At 48.5% G+C, this 18,290-nt stretch overlaps 1 protein-coding gene across 1 annotated transcript in view; it reads left to right on the forward strand.

Moving 5' to 3' along the window:
* The first annotated feature begins 1,869 nt into the window (after window positions 1-1,869).
* Window positions 1,870-18,290, forward strand: part of SORCS3 (sortilin related VPS10 domain containing receptor 3) — an 818,830-nt gene continuing 802,409 nt past the window's right edge. Inside the window, exon 1 of the mRNA XM_054984254.1 lies at window positions 1,870-2,694. Coding sequence (XP_054840229.1) covers window positions 1,870-2,694 — 825 coding nt within the window. The remainder of the gene's footprint in view (window positions 2,695-18,290) is intronic.

Here is an 18,290-nt window from a genome sequence, read left to right on the forward strand (position 1 = left end):
CTTAGCTGCAATGGCTAATAGAGCTATGGGTGGGAGGGGCTTGAGATGGTGCTGAGGGTCAATGGGGGTGGATATATATAAGGAGGCATCTGGACACTGTCCTCTCTGCAGGTGGCAAACCCCCTTGAGCTAAGAGGGATTGATGCCGGACTGAATATGGTTTAGCTTGCACTTTTTTGACACCTGTATTTTATTTGAAGTTATTTCCTGCCTGAAATCCCTGGAATTGGATGATGAAGGGGAGAAGAATGGCTGGCACACAGGGACCTCCACTAGGAAGGGAAAATGAATTACTGTGAGAGATATTATTGGACCTGCTGGGAATTAAAACTGGCGGTATGGGAGAGGGGATCCACCCGCACAGAGAGCGGCTTTAATCAGCCTGTTAACAGCACACAAGCGGATAAGGCTTCCCGGAAAGTGAACGTGACCATACGGCGTCCAGCGAAGGGTGCAGAAAAGTAGCAACCCGTGCTCTTTTTCTCAACCCCCTCCCCGTCCCCTATCCAAGCAGAGAAGCCCTCCGTTAATTAATTTTATAATAGCACCGACTTTCGAGAGGACGGGCTCTTTCGTCCGAAGGGGTTTTTCTATAGAACTGGTACCGCGAGAAATCCTAGAAACGATGTATTTAAGCACAGGCACACCACGTTTACCTGCCCTACCAGCACACACGTCCTCTGCTTCCCTGCTGTTTCAGGAAAAGCCGCCCGCTCTATGCTCCTCTTTCTTCTTGGGCATTTCAGGCTTTTTGGTTTGTTTCTTTGTTATTGCTTTATATTTCAGATACTCCCCCCCCCCCTCTTACCCATTGAATGGCCCTTCTTAGCATGCAGAAGTCAATTTCGAATTCTTGTTTCTTTGGTCACTTGTAGCTCCGCAGGAGAGACCGCGCCAATCGCCCGGGAGACACGAAGGCAGAATTCTGCTGTGCTCAAGTGGAGGTCTGGCATGGCATGGCAAGTCTATGCGTCCTATTTACTTGGCTCAAAGCCCATTCAGTTCAGAGGGGCTTACTTCCAAGTAAATATCGTTAGGCTGGGGCTGCTCGCTTTCCATTGGTACACTTTACAAACCACAAGGGACCCGGAACTCCGATCGGATTTAAGCCCACAGAGTAAACCCGATTGAAATCAACTGGATTTATTCCGAATAAATGTAACTGCACCTGATCGGGGATTTTTTGGTCTCTCTCCCCCCCCCCCCCAGTGCGCTCGCGCACACAGACGGCTGTTACTTCAGTGATTTACGTAGAGAGACTATCAGAGCGGGGGGATCCTTCTCTGGGTGCTGCTGGGAAACCCTTTTGCTCCGGCTGCGCGGGGTTCTTTCCACCCCTGCTTCTCATTCCTCCAGCAAGCGAAAAGAAACTCCCCTCTGGGCTTCTCTTTCGCTGTTGTTGTTTTCCTGCCCACGCACACCGAGGTAGTTTCTCGCACTCGTTCTGTGAAGAGAGAGACCCACGCACACACAGGCGCGCCGCGCACACGCCCGCCCGGGTTGCACTGGCAGTGCAGCGTGGCTGGTGAACTGCTGGTACATTTCAACCGTTGCGTTTGGCTCGGGCGCAGCAGCTCCTCCCCTTGGTGGTGCTATCCTCTTACTTGATCAAATCCTCGAACGTGAACCGTTTCACTGAAAAGCACTTTTTTAAAAAAAAGAGAGAGAGAGAGAGAGAGAGAATCCACCAACAGTGAAAGAACCGAGTCTAACTACAGGAGTTTGTTTTTTAAATAAAAACTGCTCGCCGTCTCAGAGGCTGAGGAAGAAGAGACCTTTGGCTGCAAAATCATCCCAATCTACCAGGCTTCCCCCTCCCTCCTTCTGTAAAGGAGCCCCCTTCAAAGCCTCCAACTCTCTCTGCGAGGCATGGAGAGAGGGGCTGGCTGGTCCTCCGGCTGCTGCACCGCTTGGATCGCCTCGGCATGGCTTTTGCTTGGCGCTTGGGGCTTCGCCGGCGCTGAGATAACTTGCCGGTCTTGCTTTTCTTCTTCGCCGCCGTCGTCTCCGGCATCTTTTCGGGTGAAGCTGCTGCAGCAGCCGTCGCCGCTGGAGGTTCCTCGGGGAGTGGCTCTTGGGCCAAGCGGTGGCGAAGAAAGGGGAATCCTGCGGAAGAAACCCTGCAGAGGATGGGGTGCTGGGGACCAGGAAGCAGGCGGGGAGGACGGCCGAAGGATGGTGGAGCTTCGAGAGGCTCGGGGCTTGGGAAGGGGGCAGCCGGTGGCTGGTGGGATGGACGGGCTTGGCTCCGCGGCGCAGGGGGCACCTGCTGCCGGCGTCCGGAAGGGACCTGGGAGGGCGCGTAGGAGCGCCAAGCTCGGCCGATCGGGCCAACTCTTGGGTAGAGCGAAGGGGAGCGGAAGACCCTTTGCGCTTGGCTACGAGGAGATGCAACCGATGCCCAAAGATGCCCGGGGGAAAGGCACCTCTGTTGGTAGAGCGAAGAGGAACAGCGAGGATCAGCAGCCTTTTGGCCCGGACAACCTCGGGGCAGACGGACGCGGCTGGGCGGTCTCCTTAACGGATGGCCAGAAAGCGGCCCGAGCGCAAGGCAGAGCCTCGAAGGAGGACGCGCGGCCGGGCAAAGCACGGGGAGGAGGCGAGGAACTGAAATTGACTAGCACGACCTTTGCCCTGACCGGCGACTCAGCCCACAACCAAGCCATGGTGCACTGGTCCGGCTACAACAGCAGCGTGAGTCGGAGGGCGTGGGCCGGGCGGGGGCTGGAGACCCTCGAAGGAGGAGGGCTTTTGCGGGGGGATGCTTCTCGCTTCGGGGCTGGTCGGGCGCCGCCTCGCTTCCCTCCCCCGAAGGAAAGTTTTTGTCTGGGGGAGGCATTCGTCTCAGGAGGGGAAACGCGCCACAGCTCCGAAAGAAGAGCTCAGCAGAGTTGCTGGGTCTCGGAGCGGCTCGAGGCTGCGTACCAGGACGCCACAGCGAGCCCCGCCGCTTCTCCTTTTGATGGGTGGCAGTAAACATGGAATACGAGCTGCGGGGGGAAGCTAGATCAGTCGGCTTGTGTCCTCCCTGCCAGTCTACATAGCTTCTTGCAGCTCCGTAGCTGATTCGTTCTTGGTCATACAGAATCCCTGGAAACGCTCCAGCGCGTCTCCAGTCGAAAATGAATAACTGGGGGTGGGAGTGGCCGCAGCGGGGGGCGGGGGGAGGGCGACAGTCTTTTTTGTAGTCCGAGATTCCCCGTTTGATTTATGAAGAGGTGAAGCATCCACAGGCTCACACATTCGCATTCCCCGCCCCCCCCCCAAATGCAATGAAAGAAAAGGAAACACTGGGAAGATCCATTTATAATATACATGAATCGACAGTTTGAGTGACCCTCCCCCCCGAAATGTAGGTAGGAGATACACAAAACGATTTGATGCATCCCCGAAAGTTTGCATTGGGTTGAGTGTATATCTGTATCTCCCCCCTCTCCCCCCCCCCCGCCCTTGGACTAAGTTTTATCAAAAGGTGGCGCCCTTGAAGTCTTATTCTGACTAGCTGTGCTGCTTGTGCTGGATGTAGCTTCATTAGAGGCAATGTGTCTGCTGGATAGAGCAGTGAAAGGGACATTGTTAGGTTAGGAACATTCGCTTGCTAGCATCTCACTTTATAATGCTCCTTGAACAGCCATAAGAAAGACTTCTAGTTTTGTTTTATATTGATGGAAGAGATGCTAAAGCCTGCTGTGCTATGACGGTTGGAGTCCATCCAACTTCTCTTTAGTGGGCTGGGGACTGACTGTGGGTGACAATATTCTCATTCCTGTTCTTCCTGTATTGTTTTTGCATACTCTCCACTCAGGCATGGAACAATTAGAAACTCAAAGCAGAACATGCAGATTTGAAAAATTTGTTTTGCCACCAGTTAGGATGAACATTTCATTATCCATGTTTTGGTCGTTCAGGGCCCAATCCTTTCATGTCTAGGCTGTCCTTTTATATTGCTGGGAAGTGAGGAGGGAACTAAGTTTCTGATCTGGGAGTGTTATCTATGCTGGATTATCTTCATTTACTTAGCCATATGTAATGTAAATTTGGATGCATGTTGATACTTGCCCGGTTTCTACAGTTACTTGCCCGGTTTCTACAGTTACTGAGAATAAAAGAAATCATTACTGCTTTCAAAATGTGTCATATCTTTGAGCACTGGAGAATCTTGATGTTTCAGAACTTTGGGCAATTAGCAAAGTCAGCTATTCCTGCTTTCTTCTCTTCAGCATTTGGTGCTTAGTGTTTCACCAAAAGAGCTAAGCTGCTGGAATGGATTTTCAATACTTCTTTCAATTGCCTGTTACAAGTGTTCAAAATGGTCCTGATACTTTGGGAGAATAAAGATTTTGTTTTCCCAAAGGTAGGCGAAGCTCAAAAAAGGATGTAATTGCTTTCTTATGGTGATGTCATACAAAACATTATTTCATGCTAGGTAACATTCATTAACAATGGTCAGATGGTCTAGTGTGGTGTAGTAGCATTCTGCTTTTCCTTAATGATGGATGGAAACGTTTTGGCTGCAAAGGAGCATTAGAAGCTGATTTTCGCACATGGAATGGAATGGGTAACTGTGGTGTTTGTGGAAAGTGAAAACAAGTCAACATGTTATTAAATAAGTGATATCCATCCAGGATCTGGGGAGACTTACATTTTCTCTTCCTCTCTCGTGGGAGAAAGCACATGCTCTAGCTCGTGATTAATTAGCTTTATTTTTTAAAGCCAGCCACCACTGTGAACCTACAGGGAAAGTCAAATGCTAAACTCGACTCTGCCTTCAAGGGGAAACATAATCGGAGATAGTAGCTGCTGGTCCTTTTATCCTCACTGCTACAGTCTGGCTTCTACCCAATTTGACAATGGGCTTGATTGTGGTGTAAGGAGGTCAAGCAGTTGGCCTAAGGGGGCACAGTGAAATGGTGATTTGGGCTCACATTAGAGCTGCAAGCCATCATGGACCCGACTGTGAGACTTTTATTACTGCTTACTGCTTGGGAACATGTTTCCAGAACACAGAGAAGATGCAAAGCATCTGACAGAGGAATACTCGTGTGTGTGTGTGTGTGTGTGCGTGATTACAGTGGCACATCCCTTCACTGCACTGCTTCTGTTTTGCTCTCTGAAGCAGGGCAGGATTTCAGTTTACTTACCTGATGAGCACATATGGGCTGCATCCTCACTGGCTTTCTCTTTAAAAATATTTCACAAAGTCTCCCCCCTTGTTTTTATTAATAGAAACGGGCAGAAAGTGGCAGTTTAGCATACGTTTAATTCCAGTGTAGAAATCTGTCCTGAAGCTTTAAAAACCTGCCTGATAAGAAGAAAAAATAGTGCATTTTCTTTTTTAAAAGCTAATGGAGGGTACAAGGCTGCATGTTGTCTTAGAAATAAGGAAAACTAATAGATTCGATGCAGAATAATAAAAAGCACATTTGAAAACCTAAATGAGAAATCATACTTTTACTTCAAAAAGAGTCCAGTAGCACCTTTAAGACTAACCAATTTTATTTTAGCATAAGCTTTCGAGAATCAAGTTCTCTTCGTCAGATGCCTGATACAGGCATCTGACGAAGAGAACTTGATTCTCGAAAGCTTATGCTAAAATAAAATTGGTTAGTCTTAAAGGTGCTACTGGGCTCTTTTTGATTTTGCTACCACAGACTAACACGGCTAACTTCTCTGCATACTTTTACTTGTTAAGTAATTTCTTTTATATTGGGTCAGAAGTAATTTGCAATGAAGCTATGGAGCTGGATGATGGTGGTGGGGACAGGTGTGTTGTGTTTTCTCTCTTGCTCTCGACACACACACATGCACACACACGAACGGAGGCAAATCCCTTAATTTTTTTTCATACTAGCATGCTAGATGTAACAAAGAGATTACTGCTTTGGCACCACAGTGGGGGGCTATGGAGTTTGGTATCTACTCTAATAAGAAATTTAATAGATATACTATTTTTTAAGCCATTGGGGTTTCCCATGCTCAATTTTTCTCAACTTGTGTCCCAACTTGAGAATGGTTTTGGAGAGAACAAGAAGTTGTCCTTAAAAGAAAGAAGACTATTATAGTTGGAGTTTAGTAGCATGCTTTTGGTGATCATATTGAAAAGTCAGATCCACATATATGATCCCTTCTGGTACACAGAGTGGTTATCAAAGTGGAAACAAAAAGTCCTGAGATTTTCTAGTATAAATGAATGAACTGTCTGTTGTTAGCCTCTCTTGTGTCCTGCTTCCGTAATTTATTTATTTTATTTATTATTTTTGATTTTTATTCCACCCTCCCTGCACGGGCAGGCTCAGGGTGGATTACATCCAATAAAAAATGTGTTTCACAGTGTATTTTTAGCGGTTAGAATGTCAGACTAGGATCTGGGACACCCCAGTTCAAATCCACCCTTTGCGACCTTGCGCCAGTCGCACAGTCACAGCCTAACTTACTTCATGTGATTTGGGTCCTACTGGGGAGAAAGGCAGGGTATAAACAAAGTAAGAAAATCAATCAATCAATCTGTAACAGCCTCCTTCTGTTCATCCATGTTAAACGTCCTTTTCTTCTACCAAGTTCGTCCTCCAAGCTTTTTCTCGGTCTCACCTCAATTCTCAAACTTCTCCCTCCTTCCTATCAGTCCATGGTCTATTTACCCTGTCCCTGTATTGTAGTTTATATGGCCAGTAGCCATAGTATATCTGAAAAATTTAATACATGGTAAAATCAATGCCTTTTCCTTAATTGTAATGTAAGAAAAAGTATCATGCAAAGTGGCCCCTGGAAGCAAAGGGAAGTCTAAGTCAATCAGTGGTCCTTGGGCCAAAAGTTATCTGTGTAGGTGCTGATCTTAGGTTAGGTATTCCAAGAATTATGGCAAGAGGTAAGAGTGTGCCAAGATTCTATAGTTATTAGTTTCCATTAAAGACAGTTGCCAGGAAATGGTGAAATGAAAGCAATAGTTGTATGTTGTCAGTGGGCAGATGGCCAAAGATGTTCAACTATAAGGCTGTGCCAATTAAGAGGGAAGTTGTTCCTGATTAGCTGAGGATGATCTTCCCCTAAGCGACTTAACCTTCAACCTCTCTAGATGCGACAGGGCTCACCTCCACCCCCTAATGCATGGAACTCACAAAGCTGCAAGCCCAAGAAATCACATTAGAACACAGTCGCATGACATCAGTCATGGCCTAACCAGTAGGGGAAACTACATTCAGAACACTGGAGGATAGAGTGATGGATGGGGGAATCAGGCTGCATGGAAGAGAGACAAGGTGGCAGGGGGTGGGTGCGTTGCTGAAGGGTTGGTTCTACCCTTGGTGATGGCATATTATGCCTGTAAAAGACATGGTGTAAGTTAGACTGGAGGCAAGAGAGAGTTCCGTACATTTGCTCCCCTCTGTTCCCACAGTCCCAGTGGAAGGTAGGATTCCAGTTAAGTCTTCAGCCAATCAGGACAAACCATGTTATAGCAACAGCAAATTGGTTTGTAATACCAAATGTTAGTATTTCAATAGATCACATCTTTCACGTGTCCAAACAGTTATTATATTGTAAACTCTTCTCTCAGAACTGTCATTAGCAGCACAGCCATTATAACTGTTTTCATCAGGTGTTAATGGTATTGTTACATTGAGATGGATGAGAAGAGAAAACTCTGCTCTTTTAAAGGCGATAATTCTACTTTAGTTCTGTATATTGATATTCAATTGAAACATTCACTTGAATTGAAATAAAAAGGAACATAGAAAGCAGAACTAGTTATTGGAATGGAGATCCAGACTTTCAGCCACTTTGCATCTTCTATAGGGCTGCCACATGTGAGATGTCAGTGAGTCTAGAACTCTGATTTTAGCTTGATGAAATGGAATGTATATTTGTATTTTTCCCATGAACGTATACTTTATTTTTAGGTTCTCCATCTTTAGGGATGAGCTGCATGGAGTTTGGGAGGACATGAGGAATGTGGAAGTGGGGGAGACTTGAAATTTCAGTCTAGAAGATCAATCTTCTGCAGCTGCACTTTTCTTTTTCTTCCTAGAAGAGTGTCTTGTTTTACAGATGTTGCCCCATGGTTGGCATTACAAGGATTGTTCTGTTTCTCTTCTCATCCCAAGGTCCATAGGCCTTTGTACACAATCACGTACAACTTGCACATGCTTACCAATGGTAATGTGTGAACTGGGGAAGCTCACTTAATAAACAGGTCCTCTTCAAAGGGTTATTTCTCCATTGGTATACATATAATCAATGCCCATATTCATATATAAGGTTGTGCGGATTTGCACCACTTTCTCCATCAGGGCTTGGAAGACCCCCCTCCCCCAAGCTGCTGGTACTTAGTACCAGCGTGAGTACTACATCACACACACAGAAAACCCTGCATATGATGGCTTGTTCATACAATGGGAACTGTATCTATGCCATGTATCCTGAGTCATTTTAAGCTGTTCATGTGGTAAATATGAAAAGTAAGGTCTATAGATACAGCTAGTTCCTGCAAAGGAAACAGGTAGAAAAGAGGTTGTTGCAGCTGTGCTTTGTCACTTTGTGATCAAGGGCATACATGCACCTAGTGGTCCCAAATGCATTGTGTGCAGCCAGTTTCTACCAGAGTGTTACATTAGTTCACAAAATTACTCCAGCCCTAATTGCTTCTTAAACATGTGCAATGACTATGTCAGTGATCTTTCGAAGTTCAGCTATTGATTGATCTTGGGCAAGAAAATATAGGTACAGGTTGCTTGCTGACATTTCTCCTCACTACCATTGGTGATTCATATAAACAATAAAATCAAAAAGAGTCCAGTAGCACCTTTAAGACTAACCAACTTTACTGTAGCATAAGCTTTCGAGAATCACAGTTCTCTTTATCAGAACAATAAGTAACGTTAAACTTCATAGAAACTTTATTACAGAATGTGACTGTTTATTTGCAAAGCACTGAGTGTGCTGGAGGTTCATTGCACAGTACACCTGTGCTCTACATATCTCTCCATGGCTTCTGTTTTCATCTGCATGTCATTTAAGCTGCTGGGCTTCATATATGTAGTATGGCATTTTTAGTGCTTGGTTTCTTTATCGGTTATGACTAGGGGTGTGCAAAGGCACAATGGTTTGGCTTTCCCGATTCAGGTATACCCGAATCGAGAAGCTGATTCGGGAACAGCTATACCCGAATTGGCAAGCCGATTCAGGTATAGCGATTCAGGTAAAGATTCGGGGGTTCGGGTAAGCTTTTCAATGGGAAAAAGCCTCCCCCAGGCTTCTCTGAAGCCCGGGGGAGGCATTTTCCCACCGAATCAAGCCAAAATTGGTGGGGGCCTTCCTCTAACTCCCCTCTAACAACCCCCCAAGTTTCAGACCGATTGGACTTTGGGGGGCCATGTTGTGGCCCCCCAAATCAGGTCCCCCTATCCTCGCCTAAAAAAGGGCATAGGTTTAGATTGCTGCTGCTCATGATTCTTCATTCATTTTTTCCTATGGGGAAAAATGAAGAGGCAGGCTTCCTTTGCCAGGGGTGGCATTTTGCATGCAAAATGCCCCCCAACCCTCAGGGGCCCTTCTCCCACCTCTACTCCCACCCCCCACCAAGGCTCAGCCTGCTCCCACTTGGGGGGGGCATTTCATGGCCTCCCCAAGTAGGTGCTCTCAGCCCCCAAAGTCCACCCCCTACTGCCCCACACAAACCCAATTCCCCCCCAGCTGCCACACACAGACCCAAATCCCCACATTAGCCCCTCACAGACCCAAATCTTCCCCCAGCAGCCCCACACCCACCATAACCCCAGGAACAGGCTGGCCAGCCCTCCCCCTTTGGGAACTTCTAAACTCTCTTTCCTAGGGCAATTCTGCACAGCCCAGGGGTGCCACAATGGTGGGCAAACTTCTGAGTGCCAACTTGTCCCTGAGAAAGAGCACCTGACCTGACACACAGACAACCACCCCCTGACACCCCCATCACCTACAGAGAAGGCTGGCCAGCCTGCCCCATTGTTCCCAATGCTGGGAACCAACCTCACATCAAAGAAGGGAACACACACACAATGATTCAAGTTTAAAAAAACTTTATTTTCTCACTTTCAAAGTACAATAGGTCAACAAATCACATCAAATCACACTAATTGTCCCCCACACAAAAGGACTACACAATTCACTACACATCAGAGAATCTTTAAAACATATTTGTTTTAACAAACTCTAAAATTTTTGAACAGAATTGGGTTACACAGTAGGAGGGCACAACAGGGCATGAAAAAAGAAGTCCCCTAGACAAAATCAACACAACTAACTTCAAATCAGAGATTCAAGAAAACCATAACAAGACCTTTCAAAAACACTTTATTTCATGAACAGCTTAAATTTACACAGCAGTAGGGCACAAAAGGGCATGATAACAGCATGCTTGTGGTGAGTCACACTACACAAACATAACACAAATCAATTAATATCAGACAATCAGCAAAACTTGAAAACAGCAGTACAAGATGTGGGTTGCACAGTGGGAGGGCAAAATGGGTTAAAAACACTTTCTGTCTTGGACAGATGTAGGCAACACGGCAGCAGGGCACACCCACAGGCAGGACAGCATTGTCTTAGTCAGAAAATAACACAACTATCATGAAATAAAATACTCATTTGCTTATCCCCTCGACACCTCCTCCATAACAACAAAATACCACACAAAGACTTCTTCTCTTTCACAATTGCTTTATTTCTAGGCGTGTGAGTCCATCTGTCAACCACCCCTCCATCACCAAACTTAATGGGGGGAAACCACTGCAACAAGGTCCAGCAGAACCAATGTCATTTCCTTTGGCTATGCTTTCAGTTCAGCCACACAAAGCTGGAGCTGGCACTGCCCAGGCACAGACCACTGGTATTTGTGGAGCGGTGTTGCAGAGGTTCCCCCCACACACACACCAGCCTCAGCATGTAACTGGAAACATCTGCTAGACATCATCATTGGCTGGTGCCCATCCCCAACTCTTCCCGCTCCCCCCCAAAGCAAACCAAACAGCAACATTTCAACTCTTTTTTTTGGTTTTTTTTTTAAAGAAAATTTGAACTCTTAACAAACATTTCAACTTTTTTGGTTTTTTTTTTAAAAAAAACTTCAATGCTGAAAAACATTTTAAACATTCCAAACAGAAGGATCTGACATTTTCCCATTCCCTAATCCCCACCTAAGCAATCCCTATCTAACGTATTTCTCTCTCCAGTGGCAATCTATGTTTCTGGGGCATTATTTTTCAGAATAAATTTGGTCCCGCAGGGTCTGTCTCAGTGCTGGGAGATGTTTTGAATTCCCTTGAGGGAAGGGAGCTTTCAAATTGCTGGGTGGATTCCCTTCGCCACTGGTTCCTAACCACCCTCCCTCTACTGGCTGGTTTTAACTGCGTCTACAGGGTTTTATGCAGGGGAGAGCATGATTCCAAAGGATTGGACTCGCAGAGGATGCAGGCCACAAGTTGGGCTCACCTCAGTCACTCTGGAAGTCCAGTCCTGAGAAATCGAAGAGGCGAGAATTGACCTTCAGGAAGGTCAACTGCTCGACTCTCCATGGGAGAAGGCAAGTGCAATGTGGGCTGACAATGTCACCCGCATGAGAAAACACATGCTCGCTCTCCACGCTTGTTGGAGGGCATGAGAGCAGCTGCTGCACCTCGAGGGAGAGGTCCGGCCAGACCGACTCCTTCTTGGCCCAGTAGCTGAGCGGATTGGTGGAGAGCGACTCGCAGGGCTCCGTGAGGTAGTCCCTGACCATTGCCTCCTCTGGATCCTCTCTCATGGTCCTCATGACCCCAGAGGGGACGAGGGCCCACTGGAGCAGCTCCATCTCCATCGGCACTTTGGTGGTGGCCGTGGGGGGGGGGGCTGCGCAGAGGGGGCGTCAGAGAGACCCGCACGGCAGGGCCCCTCTCACGTCTCCCCTGTCGACAGGTGTCCCCTCGCGGCCTGCCTGCGCCTCACCCAAGAGCAGAGCCCGTCTCTGGCTTGGGTGAGGTTCCCGTCCTGCTCAGCGAAATTGCCCTTGATTCGCGGGTCACACATGGTCGCCAACATGTATGACTCAATCTGCGTGAGAGGAGTTAGCCTGGCAGCTATGCCTTGCTGCAGCCTTCTCATCAGTGCGTGCACTGCTGGAACAAGGTCAGCACGGGGCGCAACCCGGTCTGCAAGGGTGGCCAGATTCCTCTGGAGCGTGTGCACCAGGGGAATGACCAGACCGAAGGTTGCTGTGTCTGATGAGACTGCCACAGTGAAGTCCTTGAAGGGCTTCAGGACCTCCACTGTCTGGGTGATGGTGAGCCAATCCTCCCGGCTGAACTCACCCACCTGACTCGCACCGTGGCTCTCAGAGTGCCACGCGTGGAGTGTGGCCTGCTGCTCCACCAAGCACTCAAGCATGGCGCAGGTGGAGTTCCTGCGAGTGCTTACGTCAGTGATCAGAGCGTGCTCCGGCACACCTGTCCTGACCTGTGTCTGGCGCAGTTTGTGTGTGGCTTTCACGCTGCGCGAGAAGTGAGTCGTGATCCTCCGACATTTCTGGATCAGTAATTGGAGTTCATGAGTCCGGGGATCAAGGGGTTCCTTCAAGGAGCCCAACCCCAGCGCATCTTTCACCACTAGGTGAAGTTTGTGAGCCGCACAGTAGATGCACTCTCGGCTCACTAGATGCGCCACTGCCCTCATGTTCTTGCCACCGTCTGTCACCATGCATCCCACGGTGGCGGGTCCCTGGCCTACCCACTCTTCCAACTGTCTCCTCAAGGTGGCAGCGATGTTCTCCGCAGTGTGGGACACGTCGAGCACCTCGGCGTGAAGCAAGGCCTTGCAGTAGCCAGCCTGGCGGTCTCCCATCCTTCCCTGGCTAGCTGTGCTAGGCACCTCCCCCTGGCCCCCACCCAGAACCGCCTCAGGTTCCCACCAGTGAGCAGTAAGTGAGAGGTACACTTGCTGCACACTTGGGCAGGTCCAGATGTCGGATGTGAAGTGCACAGTTCTCCTGGCAACCAGGGACAGCTGTGCCTTCACATGGTCTCTGGCAGCCCTGTAAAACGAGGGCACCACCGATCTGCTCAACATCGTGCGAGCAGGGATGGCATACCAGGGAAAGAAATCGTGGAGCAGCCCTGAGAAGCCGAAGTCTTCAACTAGGGAGAACGGTCTCCCATCCACCGCTACCATATTGACGATGTGGCGCATGAGGCGCCGGCTCGCCCTCCAGATCCCCTCTCTGGGTACACTAGGGCCCTGCATACCAAGCATCTCCGGGAGAGAGGCTTGGCGTCCCTTCCCTACAGGAACCCTTGGGGGGAGAGCACCAGAGGAGCCTGCCTCCTTCTGGCTAGCTGGCGGCCATGTGGCACCACTTGAACTCTCCTCCTGAAGAAGCACCACCTGGTGGTGCCTCCTCATGTGCTGCACATCTCTGCCACGGCTGACGCACTGCCTACAATGCAGGCACTGGGCTGCTCGGGGATCCTCCGTTGTCTGGAAGTGCTTCCAGAATTCGGAGGTAAAGGGCAGCCCACGCTTCACAGGAGAAGCGCTTTCGGGCCCACCCTGAGGCACCTCCCGTGAGGTGCTCTGGCTGGACACACCATGTCCCACTCTCGGCTGGGCAGGTGGGGATGGATGAGGCTGAAGGGGCAGAGATGTGGGCTCCTCCACCACAGTCTCTGCCTCTTCCTCCTGCATCCTCTCCTCCTGCACAGCCGCAAGAGGCCTGCTGCTGGCCTCAGAGGAAACTGGGGTGGACCGCCCCAGGGGGGGTCTCACGGGCAGTTCCTCCAACATCCTCTGGGTTCCTGGGGTGAGCGGGAGCGCAGGGAAAGTCATGTGCTCCATGCTTATCCCAGGAGACACCACATGCTGCCCCTCCTCCAGCAGCTGGGTCTCAACCACTGGAGGAGGAGGAGCCTCAGCAGCAGGCCCCTGCCCAGTGCCAGCCCCTGCCTCACACACCTGGGTTGGTGGTGGCCTCCCAGCAGCTGCCTCAGTAAAGAGGGCCTTGCGAACCCTCTTACTGTCACCAGAAGCCAGGCTGGTGAACAGCAGCAGAACAGGGGGGGGGGCCTCCTCCGCTCAGATGGGGGGGTACCGCAGCAGTCCCCCTCCCCTTCCCCTCCTCCCCTCTAGTTTTCTCCCTAGCCTTTCCCCCAGGGCCCCTCTCTGCTTTCCTTTCTGACATACTTTCCCCTCCCGAAATCTACACTAACTAATCAGAAAACCTTGGGAAAATAAAGGTCAACTTTGTTTTCAAGACCTAAGTTACCTGCTCTAAATCTGTGCTTCTAGTGGCTCTGTGACTTGGAGATGAACAATCAAGTGCCTTTTTAAGCAACCCTATTTATGTCGGGGAACCTGAGCCTGCCAAACAGCTGAATTCCTCCGGAATTGAGCTGGCCCTAAACCCCAATAACAGGTGACAGCCTTAGACACTCACACACTAGTATGCCCGGGCCGGCCTGGCATCACCACGGGTGCCAGAGATGGGCAGTGGAACCCTAGTTATGGGGGCACTAATGGGAAGCCTATTGACAGCTATTCCAAATTTGTATATATATAGAATTCAAACCTAACTCTCACTCACTAATGCTTTTCCTGCTGAGTCCCTATTTAGTTTTTTAAAAAAACCTACGCTTGGTTTCCCTATCGATTACGTTGAGGGCAATTAGCCACTGAATACCTACCAACTGGCCTACCTACCTAAGACACTATTTAGCGGGAACAATGTTTCTGTGGTGTGTCAGCGTGGGGTGTGGATGTGGTGGTCTGAAAATGTGCCTCCCCACTCCCAAGCTAGCAAGAACCCACCCCTAAGCCCACCCAAATGTAAACCCAGACTCACTCACCAGTCCTGCAGTCCAGCAATGTTCAGGCGGTCTTGCAGCTGGTCCTCCTCTCCTCCGCAATGCTGTCAAGAAAGGTGGAATGTTAACAGAGTCAATAACACACGCTGCACACACAACCCCCAAAAGTCAAGGCCCCGATCTGCTTTGGGCCTAGACAGTCATGAAGCCATTGTGAGGAAGCGGTGCCAGAGTTAAAAGTCGGGTGGCATGCAGGAACCCCCCCCCCAGAAAGGCTAGGGCCAACCAGTGGGAAAACACAACACATCCACCCTGCAGAGCAGGCCTGTGTGTAGGCCTGAAGCTGGCACACTCATTTTTTAGGCCTGGGAAACAGTAGATCAAGCCCACCCCACACTCAAGCATAACAAAGGAAACATTAAAGAAAGCAAGCACAACAATCAATACTGAACCCCCCAACCCCCAAACATTGTCCTCTTGCCCAACTAGAAAATGTCCCCCCTAGCCCAAGCCATAAAGACCAAACTAAAGCATATGCTAGCAGATTGCCACAGCAGCAGCAATAAATTCAAAAAACAAATTAAAAAAAAACCCCTACCAGTCCTCCTCTCCAGATGTCCAGCAGCAAAGTTGATCCTCCACATGCAGAGGTCTCCAGGCTGATGTCCTCCAAGTGCAGTCCAGTCCAGAAGAGGTCCACGAACAGTCAGCAACCTGTTTGTGAAGCATGCTTGTGAGTGCCAGGCCAGCCAGCAGAAAGGCACCAAAGCCACCCAGCAGAGCAGCAGGCCTGTGTGTAGGCCAGAGGCTGGCACACTTGTTTAAGAGCCTGGTGGGAAGCATTGGATGAAGGGGACCAGAAACAGCAAAGCAAGCCACACCAATCCAGTTTGTGAAGCATAATTGTGAGAGCCAGCTAGCAGAAAGGCACCAAAGCCACCCAGCAGAGCTTCTGGCCTGTGTAGGCCCAAAGCTGGCACACTCATTTTTTAGGCCTGGGAAACAGTAGATCAAGCCCACCCCACACTCAAGCATAACAAAGGAAACATTAAAGAAAGCAAGCACAACAACCAATGCTGAACCCCCCCACCCCCAAACATTGTCCTCTTGCCCAACCTGAAAATGTCCCCCCAGGCCATGCCAAGACAGACTAAACTGAAGCATCTTTTTGCAGAGGCAGGCCACAGCAGCACATTGTCCAGCATCAATAAATTTACAAAAATTAAAAAAAAGTCCTACCAGGTCTCCTCTCAGGATGTCCAGCACAGTTGATCCTCCAGGCAGATGTCCTCCAGGTGCAGTCTCTCTCCTCTCTCGGTCAGCACCAGCAACAGAACTGTCCCAGACCAGTCTTGCCCCAAATTTAAATCCCCTGCTGCAGCCTCAGCCAAAGATTTGAATCTATTGGCTGGCAGAAGGATGCAGCAGTGGGATTGGTGAATCCCAAAGACCCCCTCCCTTGCCTTACCCCCCCCCCACACTCCAACCGTCACCCTCCTCCTGCTCCCCCTCCCCTACCTGTTAATTTTGGCGGGAATCTCAGATTGCTGGCATTGCTTTGAAAATGCAAAGTGCAATGCTAGCAATTAGCAAAGCAATGCACCTTGGATTTGCAAGGCAAAGCAAAGGATTCCCTTCCCTCCTTTGCAAGAGGGGTGGGGGTGACATAAGGAGTGAGTGACTCATTCATTTCCCCCCCTCCCCTCTTCTAAGAGCCTGCAGGAAGCTAAGCTTCCTGCAGGCTTTTGCTAGACGCTTGCAAAAGCAAGCGCCTAGCAAAATGCTGCCCCAAATCGCCTCGAATCAATTCGGGGCATGCCGGTTCGGGTTTCCCGAATCGATTTTGGTTTCCCCGAATCGATTTGGGTTTCCCCGAATCACCCCGAATCAGGGTGATTCGTGTTTTTTTGGGGTTTAACTAACCCGAACTGCACACCCCTAGTTATGACTTTTCATGAACATCCATAGGAATTGCCATCCATGGAATTATTGATAGTGGTGGTAAGAAGAGACTGTATTGTGTTGTCCATCAAGAGCTTTGGAATGGTTTGTACGGCTTTTGCTGAAATCCTTTCTTAGGTCCAACTGGAAAATCAATGGGACTCATTTGGTAACGGTAACTAGGTCTGGGTTGGTTAGTCACAGTCTAGATTTGCTGGCTTTCAGAAAATGCTACAAGGTCATTTTTCTGCAAAAAAGCTGGCTCATGCTACTGTGAGGGAGCTGAATCCTTTGGCTTCTACTCTCTCTGGTTGTTTCTCTGTTCTTTGTGTTAATTAGGTATTATAAGTATTTATATACATGCTATTGCTATGACAATGTAATTAATTATATACATGCATCCAGAGGTCTTTAGGAGAAACCTAAACAGTAATTAATGGTTCCTCTTCCTTCTGCATCGGATCCCTTTTGCTCAAAGAACTGGAAATTACTGAATAGAAAGGTGTGGATGTGCATGCCTCTCTGTCTTGATAATAATGGCTGGGAACACTGTTGGCAGCATTCTGATGAGATTGCGAGGTTGCTAATGTACAAATTGTCAATCAGGCGCAGTTATTTGCCTCTCACCTTGGTGAGCTGCAGCTTGGGAGCCTGATGGGCTATAATATGTGGCAGGTGGTTTTTAATTGGGGCCTCTAATAATGCATGATGTGACAAGGAGAAATATTTATAATTTTGTATGGATTGCTTTGCAGAGAGAGGCTTTTTTTTTTGAAGGAGGGGGATTTCAGCCTTCAGCAGGCAGTGGTGCAAGGGAGGGCTTGTTGAATTACTTACTCCTATGGTGCTAAATAGGAACATATTTGTCAAGACTGAATAGAGCTGCAATTGGAAAGTGTCTTTCCCCTCATCCCTTAGTTTTAACTATGTGGCTTAGATCCTAACCCTTGCAAAGATTCCGGAGAGGTTGTGATTTCATAATATATTCATTTTCTGTGTGGCTTCCTTTGATTTTAGCTGGTTGAGGTGCTTGTATGTGGCTGAATAGTTCAAGCTTTGTTCATGTTTGTTATGTTGGAATGTAACTTATTCTGTAGTTTTGCTGTGTCAAACGTCAGTTCTAATCATACTCTATGAACTGTGTCCACAATATGAATTTGTTACGTATTTTATAAATGCTTTATAACTATTGGATAAGACTTATGATCTGTTCCTCCATAGTATTTCCATTATGACAACGCATCTCCAGTGTATAACCTCTCCCCACCCCGCAATCACACCGATGGAAAAGGGATGAAAATAATCACATGCCGTTTCCATTTTGTGACATGAACAACTTAGATTACAGCAGCATATTCCAGTGAATATTCCTATTATGGGAGAATTTGGAAGCATCCCTAGTTTTAACCCTTTTCTTAAAGCCAGAAACTACAATTCAACATATATGAAATCCATTTAACTCTGCATTAGATGGTGGCCAGCAAAAGGTTTCCCTCCTCCCTGCACTGGGTAAATCTTAAGTTTTTTGTCCTCTTTTAAGGGATAACT

Source organism: Eublepharis macularius, chromosome 6, assembly GCF_028583425.1.
Source record: "Eublepharis macularius isolate TG4126 chromosome 6, MPM_Emac_v1.0, whole genome shotgun sequence".
Lineage (NCBI taxonomy): Eukaryota > Metazoa > Chordata > Lepidosauria > Squamata > Eublepharidae > Eublepharis > Eublepharis macularius.